The following is a 22381-nucleotide window of genomic DNA, read 5'->3' as shown; positions in this document are numbered from 1 at the left end:
TAGTTCAATTTTATATAACATGTGATACTTTTTCTTTTATCATTCTGTTTATTTTGGCTTATGTGTAAAGTGAAATTATGATAATGTAGAACTCAAAAGCCAAAGTCTTTTTATTGAATGAAGATGATAATGATTTTCTACTGGTAAATGTATTCTCCCAGTGGCGTTGGTGGGTTTGCATTAACACATTTTCCCTAAATTCTTGAATGGCACATTTATAAAACGATCTGTTCAGTAGGTCAGAAAGTAATCTGTAGTCGTGGAACAGAACAAAAGGAGCCCACAGGGAAATCAGACTCCTGGCTTTCATTCATCAAATATTTACTGAGTGCCTACTATATATCCTGAATATAAGATACCATTCCAGCTGCAGTGAGTTGCTGGTGCTTCTAAGCAGCTGAATTTGTGCTAGTCTGTCCTTCCAGGCATCCCCAAACTACGGCTCCCGCAGGCCACATTAGGCCCCCTGAGGCCATTTATCCACCCCCCCCACACCCCCCCCCCCCCCCGCCGCCACACTTCCAGAAGGGGCACCTCTTTCATTGGTGGTCAGTGAGAGGAGCACTGTATGTGGCAGCCCTCCAACGGTCTGAGGGACAGTGAACTGGCCCCCTGTGTAAAAAGTTTGGGGACCCCTGGACCTTTTCACTTTTCCAGTGAGTAAGGTGCTTCAGATTAGTTACCATTTAGTAATGAATGAGGAAAAGAGTAGTAAACCTATTATTTCTTACTCCGTTTGTCATTGTCACCATTCTGAATTGTTTGGCTCTCAGTTATCAAGGAATCTCAGCAGGTTTTTATTTCTGAATCTGAGTGACATATTAAGGTGTGATAAGCAATTAATTTAGAATTAACTAATTTAGAATTTATAATATTTAAAACTGTAATTGGCATCATTATCATTGAAGACAGAGTTTGCAAGCTGTAGTACAAATGAGAGGTGAAATGCGATGCATAATATATGCAGCTAAAATGGTAAACAGTCGTGTTACACATGTAAAAATATTATAATAACACAAATGAGCAAAATTGTGAGTTGCTGCCTTTGCTCTTTGACTTGAAACTTTCTGGGTTTTATTTTTTATGTCTATAAGATGAAGAAATTGGCCAGTACAGTCTCTTCAAGTCAGTGCCAACTCTAATAAGCTTTAGTCATTCTGAATTCAACAAGTAGACTCAGCACAATTACTGTCCCCTCAAACACTTCATTAAACATTTGAGAAGTCTTCAAGCCATATCTCTTAAGGGTTATTTTATCATTCAACATGTGACTTTTCAGAATAATTTATTCCCAGAATTTCAAATTAATGTGGTTTTATGATGTTTGGTTTGAATTATATTAGAATTCAGAAAAGGGATCTGGTTTAGATACCTAAATAGATGTAAGACAATAAAATGATTAGTTAAAATAAATAAAACCTAGGAATTTATTTATTGTACAATATATGAGTGTTTTGCTTAGACCATCAAGAAGAAAACTTTCCTTATGAAGAGACTTGCCAAATGAGTACTTTCGATAATCTGAATAGGCTGTTTTGGGTTCCTTCTGAAATATTTATTGTGCGATATGGGTTTAGATTAAGGCCTTGTCCACGTAGCATACAATTTATGAGTTTTCTACAAGACTGCATTGGTATTTTATAACCGTGTTGTAAAAATTGGTATTGTTATAATCATTGAAATACAGCTACAGATTAAACGATTTCAATAAACCAACCATTGTTTTGCTAGTGTCAACTTGTCCTTGCAAGGAATCTATTTAGGATACATTAAATTGCCTGGTGTATCTCATTGTGTGAACTTGGTTGAATTATCTCAAGATGTGTTTTTTTCCCCTACAGGTTAAAATCCTGTGTCACCAGTTGCTGGTCCAGGTGTGCGACCTACTCAGGTTAAAGGACTGTCACCTCTTTGGACTCAGTGTTATACAGAGTAAGTCTTGGTCTCATCTCTGATGGATTTAGTCAACTATCTCTCAGGAAATGACATTTTATACCTGTACCTCAAATTGATTATATGTTATAAAATTGTGATTCTGACAATAACCGTAAACTCATCATCATTTTAGTCTAGTTAGTAGTTATTTTTTTAACTTAATTCTTGTGTATTTTTAACAAGATTTAGAATCTTAGATCCTATGTTTAGTACAGTTTGAACTTAGACATTGTTTCCTCTTTAGTAGTCTGGATTTTATGTGTTTGCTCTTTTAGGTTTGAATGAACCCAGCTTGATTTTTGTTTCCTTGCACAGAGGCTACAGCTGGAGCTAGCAGGAAATTAGCTGGGATGTTTTTTTAATTTAATTAGTTTTTTAATTTTTGACATAAAAAGAAATGTAGCCATAATAAAACTTTCCTCAATTCAGATTCACTTATGTACTATATAACAAAATGATCTATTAATTTACTCTTATTTTCTGTGTTTCCCTCCTTACCCCTTCTCTGTTTGCCAGTGAGAACATGTGAGTTGGAGATGTGGGCTCAGTTTCCTCTGTATACTTCATGTAGGGGTTTTCAAGTAAAGGGCTTCTCTCCCCCAACACAGGGATCGGGAACCTATGGCTCGCGAGCCAGATGTGGCTCTTTTGATGGCTGCAACTGGCTCGCAGACAAATCTTTAATTAAAAATAATAATAACATTAAAAATATAAAACATTCTCACGTATTACAATCCATTTCCTACCGCTCATGTTCATAGTTGCAGGTAGCTGGAGCCAATCACAGCTGTCCTCCGGGACAACACCAAACTTTTATTGGATAATGTGTAACGTACACGGGTTGTTGTATGGCTCTCACGGAATTACATTTTTTTTTTTTTTATAATTTTTATTAATGGTAATGGGATGACATTAATAAATCAGGGTACATATATTTAAAGAAAACATGTCTAGGTTATTTTGTCATTAAATTATGTTGCAAACCCCTCGCCTAAAGTCAGACTGTCCTCCGCCACCCTCTATCTAGTTCTCTGTGCCCCTCCCCCTCCCCCTAACTCTCTCCCTCCCTTCCTCCCATGTCCTCCCTCCCCCCACCCTTGGTAACCACCACACTCTTGTCCATGTCTCTTAGTCTCATTTTTATGTTCCACCAATGTATGGAACCATGTAGTTCTTGTTTTTTTCTGATTTACTTATTTCACTCCTTATAATGTTATCAAGATCCCACCATTTTGCTGTAAATGATCTGATGTCATCATTTCTTATGGCTGAGTAGTATTCCATAGTGTATATGTGCCACATCTTCTTTATCCAGTCTTCTATTGAAGGGCTTTTTGGTTGTTTCCATGTCTTGGCCACTGTGAACAGTGCTGCAATGAACATGGGGCTACATGTGTCTTCACGTATCAATGTTTCTGAGGTTTTGGGGTATATACCCAGTAGAGGGATTGCTGGGTCATAAGGTAGTTCTATTTGCAGTTTTTTGAGGAACCACCATACTTTCCTCCATAATGGTTGTACTACTTTACATTCCCACCAACAGTGAATGAGGGTTCCTTTTTCTCCACAGCCTCTCCAACATTTGCTATTACCCGTCTTGTTGATAATAGCTAATCTAACAGGAGTGAGGTGGTATCTCATTGTAGTTTTGATTTGCATTTCTCTAATAACTAATGAAGCTGAGCATCTTTTCATATATCTGTTGGCCATTTGTATCTCTTCCTGGGAGAAGTGTCTGTTCATGTCCTCTTCCCATTTTTTTATTGGATTGTTTGTTTGTTTGTTGTTGAGTTTTATGAGTTCTTTGTAAATTTTGGATATTAGGCCCTTATCTGAGCTGTTGTTTGAAAATATCATTTCCCATTTAGTTGGCTGTCTGTTTATTTTGATATCAGTTTCTCTTGCTGAGCAGAAACTTTTTATTCTGATGTAGTCCCATTCATTTATTTTTGCCTTCACTTCTCTTGCCATTGGAGTCAAATTCATAAAATGTTCTTTAAAACCCAGGTCCATGAGTTGAGTACCTATGTCTTCTTCTATGTACTTTATTGTTTCAGGTCTTATATTTAGGTCTTTGATCCATTTTGAATTAATTTTAGTACACGGGGACAGGCTGTAGTCGAGTTTCATTCTTTTGCATGTGGCTTTCCAGTTTTCCCAACACCATTTGTTGAAGAGGCTTTCTTTTCTCCATTGTGTGTTGTTGGCCCCTTTATCAAAGATTATTTGACCATATATATGTGGTTTTATTTCTGGGCTTTCTATTCTGTTCCATTGGTCTGAGTGTCTATTTTTCTGCCAATACCATGCTGTTTTGATTATCGTGGCCCTATAATATAGTTTAAAGTCAGGTATTGTAATGCCCCCAGCTTCATTCTTTTTCCTTAGGATTGTTTTGGCTATTCGGGGTTTTTTATAGTTCCATATAAATCTGATGATTTTTTGTTCCATTTCTTTAAAAAATCTCATAGGGATTTTGATGGGAATTGCATTAAATTTGTATATTGCTTTGGGTAATATGGCCATTTTGATTATATTTATTCTTCCTATCCAAGAACAAGGAATATTTTTCCATCTCATTGTATCTTTTTCGATTTCTCTTAACAATGCTTTGTAATTTTCATTATATAGGTCCTTTACCTTCTTTGTTATGTTTATTCCTAGGTATTTTATTTTTTTTGTTGCAATCGTGAAGGGGATTATTTTTTTGAGTTCGTTTTCTAGTATTTCATTGTTGGCATATAGAAAGGCTATGGACTTTTGTATGTTAATTTTGTATCCTGCGACCTTACTGTATTGGTTTATTGTTTCTAATAATCTTTTTGTGGAGTCCTTCGGGTTTTCGATGTATAGGATCATATCATCAGCAAAAAGTGATACCTTTACTTCTTCTTTTCCGATATGGATGCCTTTTATTTCTTTGTCTTGTCTGATTGCTCTGGCCAGAACTTCTAGCACCACGTTAAATAAGAGTGGAGAGAGTGGACAACCCTGTCTTGTTCCTGATTTAAGGTAGAAAGTCCTCAGTTTTATGCCATTTAATAGGATGTTGGCTGATGGTTTATCATATATGGCCTTTATCATGTTGAGATATTTTCCTTCTATACCCATTTTGTTGAGAGTCTTAAACATAAAATTGTGTTGTATTTTATCAAAAGCCTTTTCTGCATCTATTGATAAGATCATGTGGTTTTTGTTCTTTGTTTTGTTGATATGGTGTATTACGTTAACCGTTTTGCGTATGTTGAACTATCCTTGAGATTCTGGGATGAATCCCACTTGATCATGATGTATTATTTTTTTAATATGTTGTTGTATTCGGTTTGCTAGTATTTTGTTTAGTATTTTAGCATCTGTATTCATTAGAGATATTGGTCTGTAGTTTTCTTTCTTTGTGCCATCCTTACCAGGTTTTGGTATGAGGGTTATGTTGGCCTCATAAAATGTGTTTGGAAGTATTGCTTCTTCTTCAATTTTTTGGAAGACTTTGAGTAGAATAGGAACCAAGTCTTCTTTGAATGTTTGATAGAATTCATTAGTATAACCGTCTGGGCCTGGACTTTTATTTTTGGGGAGGTTTTTAATAGTTTTTTCTATTTCCTCCCTGCTGATTGGTCTGTTTAGGCTTTCTGCTTCTTCATGACTCAGTCTAGGAAGGTTGTATTGTTCTAGGAATTTATCCATTTCTTCTAGATTGTTGTATTTGGTGGCATATAATTTTTCATAGTATTCTACAATAATTCTTTGTATATCTATGATGTCTGTGGTGATCTCTCCTCTTTCATTTTGGATTTTGTTTATTTGAGTCCTGTGCCTTTTTTCCTTAGTGAGTCTTGCCAAGGGTTTGTCAATTTTGTTGATCTTTTCAAAGAACCAGCTCCTTGTTTTATTGATTTTTTCTATAGTTTTTCTGTTCTCTATTTCATTTATTTCTGCTCTGATTTTTATTATCTCCTTTCTTCGGCTGGTTTTGGGTTGTCTTTGTTCTTCTTTTTCTAGTTCCTTAAGGTGTGAAGTTAAGTGGTTTACTTCGGCTCTCTCTTGTTTGTTCATATAGGCCTGAAGTGATATGAACTTTCCTCTTATTACTGCTTTTGCTGCATCCCAGAGATTCTGATATGTCGTATTTTCATTTTCATTTGTCTGTATATATCTTTTGATCTCTGCGCTTATTTCTTCTTTGACTCATTCATTTTTTAGAAGTATGTTGTTTAGTTTCCACATTTTTGTGGGTTTTTCCCCCTCTTTTTTGCAGTTGAATTCTAGTTTCAAGGCTTTATGATCAGAAAATATGCTTGGTACAATTTCAATTTTTCTAAATTTGCTGATATTGTCTTTGTGGCCCAACATATGGTCAATTCTTGAGAATGTTCCATGTACACTAGAGAAAAATGTATACTCTGTCGCTTTGGGATGAAGTGTCCTGTAGATGTCTATCATATCCAGGTGTTCTAGTATTTCGTTTAAGGCCACTATGTCTTTGTTGATTCTCTGTTTGGATGACCGATCTAGAGCCGTCAGCGGTGTATTGAGGTCTCCAAGTATGATTGTATTTTTGTTAGTTTTTGTTTTAAGGTCAATAAGTAGCTGTCTTATATATTTTGGTGCTCCTTGGTTTGGTGCATATATATTAAGGATTGTTATGTCTTCTTGATTCAACTTCCCCTTAATCATTATGAAATGGCCATTTTTGTCTCTGAGTACTTTTTCTGTCTTGTAGTCAGCATTATTAGATATGAGTATTGCTACACCTGCTTTTTTTTGGGTGTTGTTTGCTTGGAGTATTGTTTTCCAGCCTTTCACTTTGAATTTGTTTTTATCCTTGTTGCTTAGATGTGTTTCTTGTAGGCAGCATATAGTTGGATTTTCTTTTTTAATCCATTCTGCTACTCTGTGTCTTTTTATTGGTAAGTTTAATCCATTTACATTTAGTGTAATTATTGACACTTGTGGGTTCCCTACTGCCATTTTATAAATTGCTTTCTGTTAGTTTTGTATCTAGTTTGATTCTTCTCTTTTGTTTTTCTATCATTTGTTTTTGTTTGTTTGTGTTCCATACTTCTTTCCTCTGTTGCTACCTTTTTTAAGTCAAGTGTTTTTGTGGTGGTTTTTTCAAGGGTGGTTACCATTAAGTAATGAAAAGGGTACCTACCATATTCATTGTAGTACCCTATCTTATAAGTATTTCTGCACTTCATCGTCCTTTGCTACTGATAATCTCCATCCTCTCCCCCCTTTTTTTCCTTTGTTGTCACAGTTTAAGTTTGGTTTTATTGTGTTCTTGGTGGAGCTGTTACTTGTGGTGTTGTTTTCTTTTGTTCTTTGAATCTGGTTGGAAAACCCCCTTTAGTATTTCCTGGAATGGAGGCTTTCTGTTGATAAATTCTCTCATTTTTTCTGTATTTGTGAATGTTTTTATATCTCCTTCATACTTGAAGGATAGCTTTGATGGGTATAGTATTCTTGGCTGAAAGTTCCTCTCTTTCAGGGCTTTAAATATTGGGGTCCACTCTCTTCTAGCTTGTAGAGTTTCTGCTGAGAAATCTGATGATAATCTAATAGGCCTTCCTTTATATGTTGTACTCTTCTTTTCCCTGGCTGCCTTGAGAATTTTTTCTTTGTCATTAGTTTGTGTCATCTTTATTATGATGTGCCTTGGAGTGGGTTTGTTGGGGTTAAGAAAACTCGGTGTTCTGTTTGCTTCTTGAATTTGAGGCTTTAGTTCTTTCCACAGGCTTGGGAAATTCTCGTCTATTATTTGTTTGAGTATATTCTCCATTCCATTTTCTTTTTCTTCTCCCTCTGATATACCTATTATTCTTATGTTATTCTTTCTGATGGAGTCAGACAATTCCTGTAGGGCTTTCTCGTTTTTTATTATTTTTGAGTCTCTTTCTTCTTCTCTCTGTTGTGCCTCAAGTTGTTTGTCTTCTATTTCACTAATCCTATCTTCAATCTGGGCTGTTCTGTTAGCTAAGCTTGTTACCTCGTTTTTCAGCTCGTGAATTGAGTTTTTCATTTCTGTTTGATTTGTTTTTATAGTTTCAATTTCCTTGGTAATATATTCTTTGTGTTCATTGAGTTGTTTTCTGATCTCCCTATATTGCCTTTCTGTGTTTTCTTGTATATCTCTGAGTATTTTTAAGATTTCTATTTTAAATTCTCTGTCATTTAGCTCCAAGGCTTCCAATATGTTAAATCTTTTCTCCATAGATTTTTCCACATCTATTTGTGTTACCTCTCTTTCTTTTGTATCCATAATATTCGATTTCCTCTTTCTTATTGGCATCTGAGGGTGGTCTTGTTGATAGCACTAATTAGAATTAATAAAGAGTAAAAAGTAAAAAAATAAAAATAAAAAAAAAAAAAAAAGGTAAAACACCCCACACAAAAAAAAAACAGTAATAATTTATTATTTCCCCCTTTTTTCTTTCTTCTGTTTCCCTCCTCTCCCCTCCTCAGGGAAATATCGTGCCTATAATGGAGGGCCTGATTTGGGGTGAAGAGTTCAAGGGGCAAAAAAAGGGAGTAGGGACCTACTAAATGCAAAAAAAAAAAAAAGGAAGAAAATCTTAGACAAGCATAAGATGATTTGCTTGTAAGTGATGGTCAACTAAGAGATATAATGAGAGGGATAAGAGGGAACCAGAAAAAAGGACCAAAAAAGAATAATAAAGAAGAAAAAAATAAAAATAATAAGTAAAAATCTGTTGTATTAAGTGGAGCGAAGACTAAATACAATGGAGACCTTGGGTTGGGAGGACCCAAAATGCCACAAAAATAAACAAACAAGAAAAAAAATAAAAACAAAAGCAAAAAAGAAAAATAAAGCCAAAAAATGCCTTGAGTCCCAAATTAACTAATTTGTTCGTGATTGAGGATTAAATGGGAGGAAAGTAAAATGAGAAAAGAAAAAACGAATAGAAAGGAAAAAATAAGAAAAAGAGAAAAACGAAGGAAGAAATAAAATAGGAAGAGAAAAAAAACAAAATAAAGCAAGACAAAAAAAAAACAAAAGAGGAGAGAGTGAGAGTTAAGTGTTTTGGAGTATAACCTTAAAGGAGGGTGAGGATGAAGAAGAGAAATAAAATGTAACACTCATGGGTAGTGTAGTTCAAGAAAAGGGAAGCATAAGATGGGCAGAGAATAGAAGGACCGAGGTGGAGGAAATAAAGGCAATAAGATAGAAGAAACAAACAACAACAACAAAAAAAGAATTAGTGGAACAAGTTGTAAAGTCTGTGGATTTTTCTTGATTTTGAGAGGTTAACTTCTTCCTTTTTCTTTTCTCTCCCTCTTCCTGGTCGGTGACTCTGTACCCCAGGCTCTGCCCCTGTGTCACACTTAGGTAGGGATTTGCAGTTGATGGGATTCTATGGCAATGTCATATAATTGGCTTTAGTCTTGCTGGTAGTCAAGGCTTGTTGGCGTTTGTAGGGTCCAATGATGAGAGAGTTTGCTTTCCTGGATTCTCTCTCCTAGTCCCCCCTTTCTGAATTAGCAGCCTGGTGATCCAGCTATAAGGCTGCAACTGCTTCTGCCTGGGGAGTAAGAGGCTCAAAGAGCTGGGAAATCCCCACTCTATCCCCACTCAGTGCAAAGCTTTGGGAAAGGCTCTGGCAGTTAGGGCCTCCAGTGTAATCAGGTGGGGGTGGGAGTCAATTGTTGTCAAGGTGACTGTTCAGCGCCTATCATTCAGTTGGACCTCTCAACCCAGGCTTTCCACACTTTGTAGCCTGTTTTTGCTGGGAAGAAGAGGCACTAGTCTCTGCTTGCGACTAGTGTAGTATAGATCTTATTATCTGCCAAGTCCTTCTTGTTAGCGTTTATCCCTGAATATGGAGGCTCTATCAATCAGAAGTTGCCCCCGCCCCTTTAGCGAGAGGCACTAAAAAATATCACGCCTCTTGTCTTGGATCGCTGAACTGAGAGAGATCTTATCAATTAGAACCGAGGGTGCGCAGATTTCATGGGTTAAGCTAATTTCAGTGATTGGGTCGCAGCTGTGCTCCCGAAGGTATTTTAGGCTGCCTGCGCGCGCCCCTGCCCCAACGCTTGATTGTTAGCTTGAATGGCTGGGTGAGGTGCCCCGCCCACGGAGAGAATCTCCCAAGCCTCTCCCGCTCGCCCTGCCGCTGGCGGCTGGATCGCACCAGGCGCAGGATAATGGGGCCCCCTGGGTGTGCGGGCCAGTAGGGCGCTCTGGACGTGTGGAATGCCCAGGGCACGCGCGCGCGAATGGGGTGCTCCGGGCACTGGTGGCTAGCGACTCTCACTCGTAGTGCGCGGGCCGCTGGGAACGTAAGCGGTGCTCACTCTGCAACCGGACCAGGCGCGCCCCCGCGGCTCGCGGCAGCTCGGCTCGCGGTGGCTCCCGAGTGTGGGCTAACACTCACCACAGGCTCACTTCCTCGCGGCTTGAATGAACGTCCCTGCGGTAGCTTCCTCCACACCCTCGTCTCTCAGATTCAAGTGATAACAGTCCTTTTGCTATCAGTTTGTGTGGAATTCCGGAATGCTCCGAGGATAGATTTTTCTGTTTCTAGTTGATAAATTTGTTGTGATTTAGGGGAGAGCTGTCGGACGCGCAGCTCAGGGCGCCATTTCCATGACGTCACACGGAATTACATTTTAAAATATGTGGTGTTCATGGCTCTCTCAGCCAAAAAGGTTCCTGACCCCTGCCCTAACACCTTAGTTTGAGTTAACTAAGGGTTTACCTATAGCCATTCCTTATAAGCTTTCTTCTTTCAAATCATATTTAATTTTTTTTTTTTCTAATCTAGATGCCAAAAATCTCTTATATCTTTGCTCAGTTTTTCAAGGAGAATTTTTTGTGAAATGCTTTTATGTTTTATACTTGGATATGAATTATTTTCTACCACTGGAATTGGTTTCAATTTAAAGGCTTATGATATCTGGAGAATCTGGTGCTTAGATCTGTCAGGTTGATAAGTGTATCATGATCAACTGGTATGCAAGGGCCTTCTCCAAAATGTGAACTGTTTTCGGTTGTATTTTTAGGTGAGGCCAGAGTAGGGGACACATCAGAACCGGTGAATCAACCATTTGCTCCTCAGTTTTCTCCTGTGGTAGTTAAAGCAATAAAAACACAAATGCTCAGTCCCATCCTTGTGTTAGTACATACTTCAGTTCTTTAAAGAAGGGTCTGGGCAAAAATAAGGCGCCCTACAGATTCTGAATAACTTTACTCAAGTTCATTCTTTCTACAACTACAGCCAGAATTATGATTTTTGTTGTTCAACAAGCCAGTCTAATCAAACCAGTTTACAGCTTCCTTAGATTTCAAAATAAGAGTTTTTAAGATGTTCTTTTTAAAAGAGAGATTGTAATATGGTGAAAGAACATTGGAACAGGATTCCGATGACCTGGTTCTAATTCTGGTTCTACAACTAGCTAGCTGTGTGGCTTCAGACATGTCACTCGGCTTCCTGGGTTTCAGTTTTCTCACGTGTCAAATGGAAACTACTCTGCCACCTGCTTTGCAGGATTGATGTGTGCTTGAGAAGTTATCAAGAATAAAGAATAAAGCTCTGGTCAAACTGTCAGATGGTAGAGACAGTGGTACTTTAAAATCACGTGTGTGCTATTATGGTGAGCAGTCTCAGTTCTTCTCATTATGTTGCTTCTTCAGAGTGGAACTCAAGCCAAACACAGATCAGAGCCAACGGGAAAGTTGTCTGGTCTTGTCCGTTGCATGTTTAATCAGTAACACATGAGAGATGGGAGATGGTGTTAATCGATCTGATAAGTGGATTTTAAGAAGCATCTCCTTTTTTTCCTCTGGGACCTTTTTCTCATTCCTTTCATTCAAATCAGTTGGCTTAATATTGCCATTTGTAGACAAAGAGTGTCTTTACCCTTCCTCTTATAGCACTTTTCCAGTCGCACCTGGTCAGGAATGATGGTGTGGTCAAGTATGTTATCCTTGGAGTAGTCAGAGACACACTGCCTCCCAGTATGAGTGCATTTTTATGTTGTGCTCTCCACGAGCCTGCCCCTTAGTGAGAGTTCGAGGAAAAGGAATAAGCTTTAAAATAACTTTTCTTAACTTTGTACAATATAGGAATGCTGAAGGCTTTTCTTGTGAAATAAATCTTTCAAAAGATTCTCTTTGGGAAGTCTTAAAACTTTTATATTTTTTACTAGTTTGTTTCCACGTTTAGATCATTTTTACATGGGTTTTTAGCAGTCTTTTTTTCTGTTTGTCTTGAGGAAATATTTTGGCATTCATTCTTGTTTTGCATAAGATTCTTCCCCTCTTCCCACAAGATCAATCCCAAAGGCAGTGTGAGCAATGGTTTATCATTTTGTCATGCTGTGTTTTATGTGGAAAATGCTTTAGGTCTATTCTTCACAAAGTGTGGGTCGGGCTCCTCACTTGAAAGTGTGCCATTATCCTCAGTCTCTTCTAATTTCTTATACTGTACAGCAGTTAAGATGGTGTTTCTGTGCTGTTTCATTGTCTTGTAGTTGTGAGAAGAACTTTCCTTGAGCTAGACAAAAGCATGTTTTGGTAAGACTAAGTAATGCCCAGTGTTGGAAGTTAGACTGTGGACTGTAATGATCCTAGAAACTAAATAAAAGCAGGAATAAGAAACTAATATTTCTTCGAAATATTCCATGTTTTGTTTTTTTGTTTGTTTTGGTTGTGTGTGTGTGTGTGTTTCCGAAGTTGGAAACGGGGAGGCAGTCAGACAGACTCCTGCATGCGCCTGACCGGGATCCACCCGGCATGCCCACCAGGGGGTGATGCTCTGCCCCTCTTGGGCATTGCTCTGTTGTGACAAGAGCCATTCTAGCACCTGAGGCAGAGGCCATAGAGCCATCCTCAGCACCCGGGCCATCTTTGCTCCAATGGAGCCTTGGCTGCGGGAGGGGAAGAGAGAGACAGAGAGGAAGGAGAGGGGGAGGGGTGGAGAAGCAGATGGGCGCCTCTCCTGTGTGCCCTGGCCGGAATTGAACCTAGGACTCCTGCACGCCAGGCTGACGCTCTACCACTGAGCCAACCGGCCAGGGCAATATTCCATGTTTTAATAGCATGGGCTCTGTATTACAAAAGCAAAATAATTCATAAAGAACCTTGTTAATGTCTAGCCCACAGAACATATATTTTAGAATTTTATTGCATTTTTTTGGTAGTATGTGAATTCAAAGTACATTTATAAATCTTGAGGCTTAAAAACTGTTTCTTTGTATATTCTTTTCTTTAAAAAAAATCTAACTTATTTTTTTTATCTTGTCTCCTTTTATAATATGCAGATAATGAGCATGTATATATGGAGTTGTCACAAAAGCTTTATAAGTATTGTCCCAAAGAGTGGAAGAAAGAGGCCAGCAAGGTACGACAATGCGAAGTCACTTGGGTGAGATTATATTTATGAGCAAAATTACTTTTGATTTTTAAAAAAGGTTTATTTTAGCTACTAAAACTCAATAAACATTAAAAATATTAGCAAACAACATGTTATAAAATAGAGACTTGGAAAGGGAAATGAATTTTGTAAGTTCTAAAATGTCACATTGATGAAGTATTATAGCATGTGATGTATAAGTAGATTTTGGGTATCTGTTTAAATAATGTTGGATAATAACTTTTCAGTAATCATGGAATAATGCTTTGAAATGAGAAGTGTGGAGAGAGGACACATTTCTCTTCCGTGGCTGTGTTAGTTGTCAAAGCTGACGTTCTAAATATTATTAGCAATTTTTGAATCGACTTGCACATTTGATACGTTGTTACTTTGTTGTGCTGGCACCTTTATTCAGGAAACATCCCTTCTGTTTACATGGGGGAGCAGTCTCAGGGGATTTATCTAGCGGTTGCAGGATCACCCTGGGAAGTCAGGAATAAATCCCCAGTGTCTAATCTTTGATCCTCCAATTTGTATTTAAGAATCCTTGGAATAAACTGGAAGGCTACTTCAAAGCTCACTACAAAGTAAGGAACATGAATGTCTCAATAAACAAACAGCATATTAGAATTTGGAATGTGGAATGTCAGAGGAACAAGGGAACATTTGTAATGAGGAGCAAATGGTCACTGCAGGGGACAGGGCTGAGAAAGGAGCTGAATCTCAGCAAGAAATTTCCACTGGCATTTATTTTTATCTTCCCTTATGTTGTCATTGGCATTACAGTAAATGAGAATCAAATACAGTAATGATGCTTTACAGCTTCCTGGTTTTGCATGAACCTGGTGTCCTTATGGGTCAACTTTACCCACTGCAAGGCTACACTCATCAGAAGTAGATTAAACCTTGCAGTGTTTAAAAAGTATCTTATAAATAATGGTATTTTATTACTTTTGAAACCCAGTGTTGAAGTAACTAAAAATAGCTTGATTTTTATGTGTCTTTGTTTTAGGGTATTGATCAATTTGGACCTCCCATGATTATCCACTTCCGTGTGCAGTACTATGTGGAAAATGGCAGACTGATCAGGTATGAGGACAGGAAGGACTCGAAACCTTTACTTCCCGTAGAACTCATCTTCCGGCATAAATAACCCAGTAAAGTACTGTACTCATGTTTGTTTTCCTCCACTTGCTTGACTGTACATTTCATAAGAGCAGAGGTTTTTGAATTTATTATTTTTTTTTGGAGAGGCAGGGAGAGAGAAGCGGGAATAGCGAGCTGCTCCTGGATGTGCCGTGACCTGAGACTCAAACTGACAACCTCTGCACTCCAGGATGACCCCCAACCAACAGAGCTATCTGGCCAGGGGTTGTTGTAATTTATTTTTTATAGAGACAGAGCAAGGAAGGAAGAGAGAAGGGAGCAGAAAGGGAAGCATTCATTTGTTGTTCCACTCAGTCATACACTCGTTGGTTGCTTCCCTTGTGTGCCCTGACTGGAGATTGAACCCGCAGCCTTGTCGTTTTGGGATGACGCTTTTACCTGACTGAGCTAACCGGTCTGGGCTGATTTTTAAAAATCTTTTTGTACGTGCATTTATCCTCAGGTTCTAAAATAGAGATACAGTTTGCACTCAATATATTTGTTAGATGAATGAATGATCATGTCAGACTATTGAGGAAAATATTAGCACGATCACTGGCTCACATTTTCTACATTCCACATTTCCTTATTTTTATTTTTATTTTTAATTTTTCTTAAGTGAGAAGCGGGGAGGCAAAGAGACAGACTCCTGCATGCACCCCGACCAGGATCTACTCAGCAAGCCCTCTAATGGGGTGATGCGCTGCCCATCTGGGGCTGTTGCTCCATTGCTCAGCAACTGAGCCTATTTTAGCTCTGAGGAGAGGCCATAGAGCCATCCTCAGTGCCTGGGGCCAACTTGCTCCAACCAAGCCATGGCTGTGGGAGGAAAAGAAAGAGAAAGAAGAGAGGGGGAAAGGGTGGAAAAGCAGATGGTCACTTCTCCTGTGTGCCCTGAGCAGGAATCAAACTCGGGATGTTCATACTCTGGGCTGACACTCTACCACTGAGCCAACCAGCCAGGACCTAAATTCCACATTTTCAATAACAAATCAGTCACCAAAAGATACTTCATTCAAGAAGAATGTAGTACTGCCTGACCAGGTGGTGGCACAGTGGATAGAGTGTCAGACTGGGAAGTGGAGGACCCAGGTTTGAAACCTCAAGGTCACTGGCTTGAGCACGGATTCATCTGGTTTGAGTAAGGCTCATCAGCTTGGACCCAAGGTCACTGGCTTGAGCAAGGGGTCACTCGGTCTGCTGTAGCCCCCCAGTCAAGGCACATATGAGAAAGCAGTCAATGAAGAACTAAAGTGCTGCAACGAAGAATAAAGGCTTCTCATCTCTCTCCTTTCCTGTCTGTCTGTCTGTCTCTCTCTGTCTCTATCAAAAAAAAAAAAAAAAAAAGGACGTTAGTACTTTTGTGAAGAGTGGAGAAATTGTTGAAAGGATTATATTCTTTTCTGATGGAGGAGTGGGGAGTGTCCACAACAGCAAGAAGTCTCTCCTATAAAACCCATGGGTGCTTGTACAGCGCCTGGTTTTCTTTCCTTTTTTTTTTTTTTCATTTTTCCAAAGCTGGAAACGGGGAGGCAGTCAGACAGACTCCTGCATGCGCCCGACCGGGATCCACCCGGCATGCCCACCAGGGGGCGATGTTCTGCCCCTCTGGGGCATCACTTTGTTACATCCAGAGCCATTCTAGCGCCTGAGCCAGAGGCCACAGAGCCATCCCCAGCGCCCGGGCCATCTTTGCTCCAATGGAGCCTCGGCTGCGGGAGGGGAAGAGAGAGACAGAGAGGTAGGAGAGGGGGAGGGGTGTAGAAGCAGATGGGCGCTTCTCCTGTGTGCCCTGGCCGGGAATCGAACCTGGACTCCTGCATGCCAGGCCGACGCTCTACCGCTGAGCCAACCGGCCAGGGCCAGCGCCTGGTTTTCTTATCTCTTTCGGGGTCTTACTTCTGTTCTTGGCAGTTGCTTAAAAGCTAACATTATGCCCAGTGGAGTCATCTTATGAGAATCTTAGGTGCAGTTTGGCAAGGGCAGGTAATTGATTCTTTTTCTGGAGATGACTACATGATACAGACTCAGAATTCACTATTTCAAACGCAAGTGTATCATTTGCTTAGGAAGATTCAGTGCTGGAAAACTTTCAGAGATGATTCTGTTGGTTGATAGAAAATACTAGAGGCCCTGATAGAGCATCAACCCAGCACATGGATGTTCCAGATTCAATGCCCAGTGAGGGCACACAAGAGAAGCAACCATCTATTTCTCTTCCCTTCCCTCTCCCCTTTTTCTCCCTCTATCCTGCAGCCAGTGGCTCCATTGGTTTGAGTGTCAGCCTGGGCACTGAGGATGGCTTGGCTGGTCCGAGCTTGGGCCTCAAGCACTAAAAATAGCTTAGTTGATTTGAGCATTGGCCCAAGACGAGGGTTGCTGGATGGATCCCAGTAGGGGAGCATGTGGGAGTCTACCTCCCGTCCTCTCACTTGAAAAAAAAAGTGAGAGAGATAAAGAAAGAAAAAATACTAGAAGTGTGAACTCGTTGTTTTACTTATTAAACTTTGAGAAACCCCATGTTAGAGACAAAGATACATTTGGCTAGTGAGTTATACATGAGTTTCACTCTTTATATCATGCGGCCCCCTGAGCCCATTTATCTGGCCCCCACCGCACTTCCAGAAGGGGCACCTCTTTCATTGGTGGTCAGTGAGAGGAGCATAGTTCCCATTGAAATACTGGTCAGTTTGTTGATTTAAATTTACTTGTTCTTTATTTTAAATATTGTATTTGTTCCCGTTTTGTTTTTTTACTTTAAAATAAGATATGTGCAGTGTGCATAGGGATTTGTTCATAGTTTTTTTTATAGTCCGGCCCTCCAACGGTCTAAGGGACAGTGAACTGGCCCCCTGTGTAAAAAGTTTGGGGACCCCTGCTTTATATCATTGTCACGTGCACATTAAAAAGTAAAATATATTAGCCCATGAAGAATTTTTTTAAAGGCTGAGAAACTTTTTAGTTATCCCCAGTTTATATAAAACTTTTACTCAGTTTACCTACTAAGTATGGAATGCGCTGCAAAGAAAGAAAATACATTATTTAGCCACTGATTAGCCCCCTGGGGCTAATGACTATTTAATTTATCCCTACTCATCTCTTCTCCCCTGGGATGCACTAATGCTGACACTGTGTGGTCAATGTTACAAAAAGAAGTGCTCAGAAAAGTACTCTGTCCTGAGGGGGGAAATTACATAAATGCTTTGTTTTTTGTTTGTTTGTTAAATACTTTCTTTTTAAACTCTTTATACTTACACAGTTTTTGGTTAAACCCATGTTTTTATCATCAGCTAATGAACTATAAATCTCAGGTGAACATTCAACCTAGAATAATAGGGAGGCAAATAGGACATTAAGTACACACATAGGTTTTTTTTTTTTCCTTGCATTTTTACTTTGATCACAAAAGTATTCTATGACATCTTCTGCAGCCTGACCGTATTTTTCCCAGTCAGCACTTCTTGTTGAACATGTCTGAGGGGAATACATTTCTTTCTGATCTCAGTGGATTGTAGTGAGCACCCTGTTAGTATTTCCACTTTGGAAGATATCATTATTGGTGCCCATAAAGTAACATCCACTTAAAAAAAAAAAAAAAAAAAAAAAGAATAAGGGAATCAGTTTTCAGTTCATTCATTCTGAGAGAGGGAAAATAGCACCATTTATATACATAGTTAATTTTTTTGTCTAGAATCATTTTTAAAAGGGCCTTAGAGTATTTGTAATGTGCTCAGCTGAAAAACAAAAAAGAGCAAACCATGAAAGCCAAGATTGTCCCCTCTGGCTTGTCCTTATTTATGTGATATGTACAGCGTTATTCTAACGAAATTATTTTGATAGAACAAATGCTTAGACTTGACCAATGAAATATTTACCATGTGAGAGTGGAATGATTTAGACTTCTTTAAATTCTCTGAATGAGCTGAATGTGGCGGGTCTTAGGAAACATCTTTGCAGTCTGGGCAGCCTGACTTCTGGGTGGAATCCATGGGGGCAGCCGTCAGGTGTCCCCTGCAGCCTCCCCTCTTTTCTGTAGAGGTGAGGGCGGAGGAGGGGGAGCAGAAGCAGAGGCGCCCTTGTCACCAGATGGATAGCAGGGTTCGGTTTCTGTTTACATGCCATTCGCTTGTACCATCAGAACGTGAGTTCTGCTTTCTTTTATTTTCTCAGTGACAGAGCAGCAAGATACTATTATTACTGGCACCTGAGAAAACAAGTTCTTCACTCGCAGTGTGTGCTTCGAGAGGAGGCCTACTTCCTGCTGGCAGCCTTTGCCCTGCAGGCCGATCTCGGGAACTTCAAAAGGAATAAGCACTACGGAAAATACTTCGAGCCGGAGGCTTACTTTCCGTCTTGGGTAGGCACTGTTTTCAAATCCAGAAGTGTTTGATCTAGCATATCTCTAGTTCCTTGTGCTGCTGCTCGGGGACCCAGATGTTTTGTGGCCTCGGAAGCCCTTCACGATGCCCAAATATAAATTGAACACTTGAGAGCATGGTACATACGATCTCTTGACATAACTCAATTGGCTTTGTAGTTAATGCAGAAGAAGATTGCTCTCCATTCTTAATAGGGTGAGCTTGAAATTTGCCAGCCTTCTTTTGGCATTTACATGGCCTTGATCTTATTTATTTTTCATTGGAGCCACATTTTCTCCTTCCCAGTAACCCCATTATAAGTTAAAAATGTTGTAAGTCGAGATGCATTCAGTACACCTAACCTACCAAACATCATCGAAGAGCTTAGCCTACTTTATGTGTGCTCAGAACACTCACTTACATGGCCTACAGTTGGGCAGTTTCATCCAACACGAAGCCTTTTTTATTTTAATAATCAGGTGTTGAACCATCTCATGTAATTTGTCGAATACTGTACTGAAAATGGAAAACAATGGTTGTATGGGCACCCAGCACTAATGAACACAGCGGGAAGCCTGCACCCAGCCTGAAGCTCGTTTGAAGCACTGAGCCATAACAGAAACCGCGGGCAGCACCTGGACTGCCGAGTGTCAGCTGTTGTCCCTCCAGATTGCGGGGCTCACCACGCAGCCCAGCGTCACGAGAGAGTGCCAAGCTGCATGGCGCTAGCCCGGGGAAATCATTAAAAATTCAAAGTACGATTTCTACTGAATGCTTACTGCTTGTGCACCATCAGAAAGTCCAAAAATTATAAGTTGACCCATCGTATAAGTCAGGGACCCTCTATATAAGTAAACACCTTGCTTTGACCTCCATCTCCTTACTTCAGAAAGAAAATGTCAGTCATTCCAGCATGAAATGTCTCACCCGTTCTTTCTCCACGCCATCCAGTTTCCCTCCTCCTCCAGGACTCTGCCCTGGCGTCTCTCTCTCCTCTGCCTGTAGCCTCTGCTCACACTAACTCCTTCAGTCAGAACGGACGTGACATGTTGGGTTCGCACCACTCCATCCTCAGGAGAGAAGGGGGAGGGACGCTGCCTCTCTCACCTTCCCTTCTCTATGAATATTTCACTTTCTAGCTTCTTTACGTCCCACGTGTACCCTAAACCCACTCCCACCTGCCTCCCTTCCGCACCGCACCACTGGGGGTGCTGCCCCTTAGGTCACCGGTGACCTTCAGATTGCCAAATGTAGTGGGCACTTTTCACTTCTTTCCTCGAATTTCTCAGCTGCATTTGACACCTAATCTCTGCCAATCTTAAGAGATTTTATCCACCTGAATGCTTTTAATAACCACCTGTCCCCTGTGGCCCGTGAAAGAGCTGTTTACCCATAGGCATCTCAGAGTCAAAATGTGCCAAGTCGGATTCCTCTTCCTCCCACCAGTTCACGTCTATGTATTCCCACCTCTGTGCTCCTCATCTGTGCTCGTGACACTGCCATCCACGCGCTCACCCAGGAACTTCAGTCATACAGAACGCTCCCTTCCCACCCTTCTTTCTCCTGTCCCACCCAGTGGACCGGAACGTCCTCTTACATAGCCACTTGATAAGCCATCACCCAGCTTAATGAAATCCTGTATCTTTGTTAACTTGCTAAACGTCTGTTGCATTCCCTCCCCCTCGCTGTCCCTCCCGGCTCCCGGCTCCGCTCTCACCAGCACTCAGCAGTACTGCTCTGCAGGCTTGATTCTACTTCTGAGCAAAACCTTCAGGCCTCCTCTGCCCCCTGCAGGGCGAAGTCCGGGCTCCCAGGCGTGACTGGGGAACCTTGCAGATGTGGTCCCTGCCGGCCTTTCCAGCTTGCTTTCTGGTTGTCTTGCACCTTGAATTTGAGGCAGTAGCATCATCCAGTAATTCCTGTGTCTCCACACCTATGGTGGTTCACACACGGACCTTTCCTCCTCGGTCCTTTTAGCCTGTGAAGCCCTCTTCCTGTCTCACCTGACTCACTCCTGTTCACCTTCCAAGACTCAGCTCCGGTGTCGTTTCCTCTGGGCAGGCTGTCCGGACCCCCAGCACCCCTCCTCTGGGCTCAGCAACACTCGGGATGGATGTGCTTTACATCTTCGTAAATAATCTTATCTTTTGTCACCCCCACACCCAGTCAACTTAGTGTTTCAAGCTTTTACATATCAGTGTCTGTTGAACCAGAATGAGCCTGTATTCATTCACATTCCCTGGTTGTGGTCAGGGACTCGCTGAGCCTTGTGAATCAGGGCTTCGCAGTCAGTGCGCCGTGGCATCCAGGGGACACAGACACCAGTGTCCTCCACCCTTGGGATGACCAAAGTCCACCTCAGTGCCCTTGACAAATATTACTGATCTCCAGGTAAAAGACATCTAGAAAGAGTTTGAGTTCTCTGTAATTTGAGCTCTTAGCTAAACTTGATAATTGGCTGGTAATTTATCACAGTGGTCCCCAACCCTCCGGGCCACGGACTGGTACCGGTCCGCAGAGAAAGAATAAATAACTTACATTATTTCTGTTTTATTTATATTTAAGCCTGAATGATGTTTTATTTTTTTAAAAATTACCAGATTCCCTCTGTTACATCCCTCTAAGATTCTACTCTTGACACTTGACTTGGTCACGTGATACATTTATCCGTTCCACCCTAAAGGCCAGTCCATGAAAATATTTTCTTACATTAAACCGGTCCATGGCCCAAAAAAAGGTTGGAGACCACTGATTTATCATGTTTAATTCAATAGAAAGGAACAACATGTCAATGTCGATAAAAACTTTTTAAAACTAAAAATTCTCTAATTTCTTTTTTATTCTGATGATTTTAAACCCTACTCTTACTTACTTTGCCTAACTTTTGCCTCATTTTAGACTCATTACGGGATCAGGTGGGACCTGTAACTAGTCAGCACCTTCCTCTTAGCCTGCAGCTGCTGGGTACTGTGTGTGTTTGACCTCTCAAAGCTCAGGCTACTGTCTGATGAAAATATGTACACAAGTGAATTCCAACGAATGTGTGAAAGAAATTGTTTTCTCATAAGTATTCAAATACACTGTCCATATCAGCCTCTTCTGCAAAAACCACACGTTGCAGACACTCTCTCGCAGTCCCCTGCCTTCTTTGGATTAACATTTAGAACCTCCTACCCTGTGGCTGTAATTTTAGAAGAGTTAAGTAGGACAGAACCTGATGATGCGCTGACAGGAGATGTATTTCATGGTACAAATGACTTTCCAAGTATAAGCAATGATGTATACAAAATTCTGCAAGTTTGCATGCTTGTTTGTTTTGTTGTTGTTGTTCTTGGTGAGTTTAAAGCCAAGAGAACATATTTTTTCCATTTCTTGTGATTTTTCTTCTCAGATACGCAGTACTACAGCTAAATTGACTTTTGTCACTTTTAGTATTAGCTTCTTCAGCCTGGTAACATACCCAATGGTGAAAACAGTAACAGTGGGCATTTTCTAGTGGACATTAGCTAGTTTCTATGGCTGATTTTAGGCCCTCAGCCTTTCCTCGTTTGTGGGTGAGGGCACCTA

General features: G+C 40.3%; 1 protein-coding gene across 5 annotated transcripts in view; it reads left to right on the top strand.

The window, feature by feature from the left end:
- FRMD6 (FERM domain containing 6) overlaps positions 1 to 22381 on the top strand; it is a 93681-nt gene that overhangs the window by 47576 nt on the left and 23724 nt on the right. For 4 of the 5 annotated variants that reach the window (XM_066388503.1, XM_066388504.1, XM_066388506.1 and 1 more), the window contains exons 3-6: positions 1842 to 1932; positions 13219 to 13322; positions 14323 to 14399; positions 18627 to 18813. In XM_066388503.1, the coding sequence (XP_066244600.1) occupies positions 1842 to 1932; positions 13219 to 13322; positions 14323 to 14399; positions 18627 to 18813 (459 nt within the window). The remainder of the gene's footprint in view (positions 1 to 1841; positions 1933 to 13218; positions 13323 to 14322; positions 14400 to 18626; positions 18814 to 22381) is intronic. The other variant, XM_066388507.1, reaches the window with a different exon arrangement.

The sequence above is a fragment of the Saccopteryx leptura genome, chromosome 6, assembly GCF_036850995.1.
Source record: "Saccopteryx leptura isolate mSacLep1 chromosome 6, mSacLep1_pri_phased_curated, whole genome shotgun sequence".
In the NCBI taxonomy this organism is placed as follows: Eukaryota; Metazoa; Chordata; class Mammalia; order Chiroptera; family Emballonuridae; genus Saccopteryx; species Saccopteryx leptura.
The sequence above is the reverse complement of the archived record's forward strand: the minus strand, read 5'-3'. Positions and strand labels throughout refer to the sequence as shown.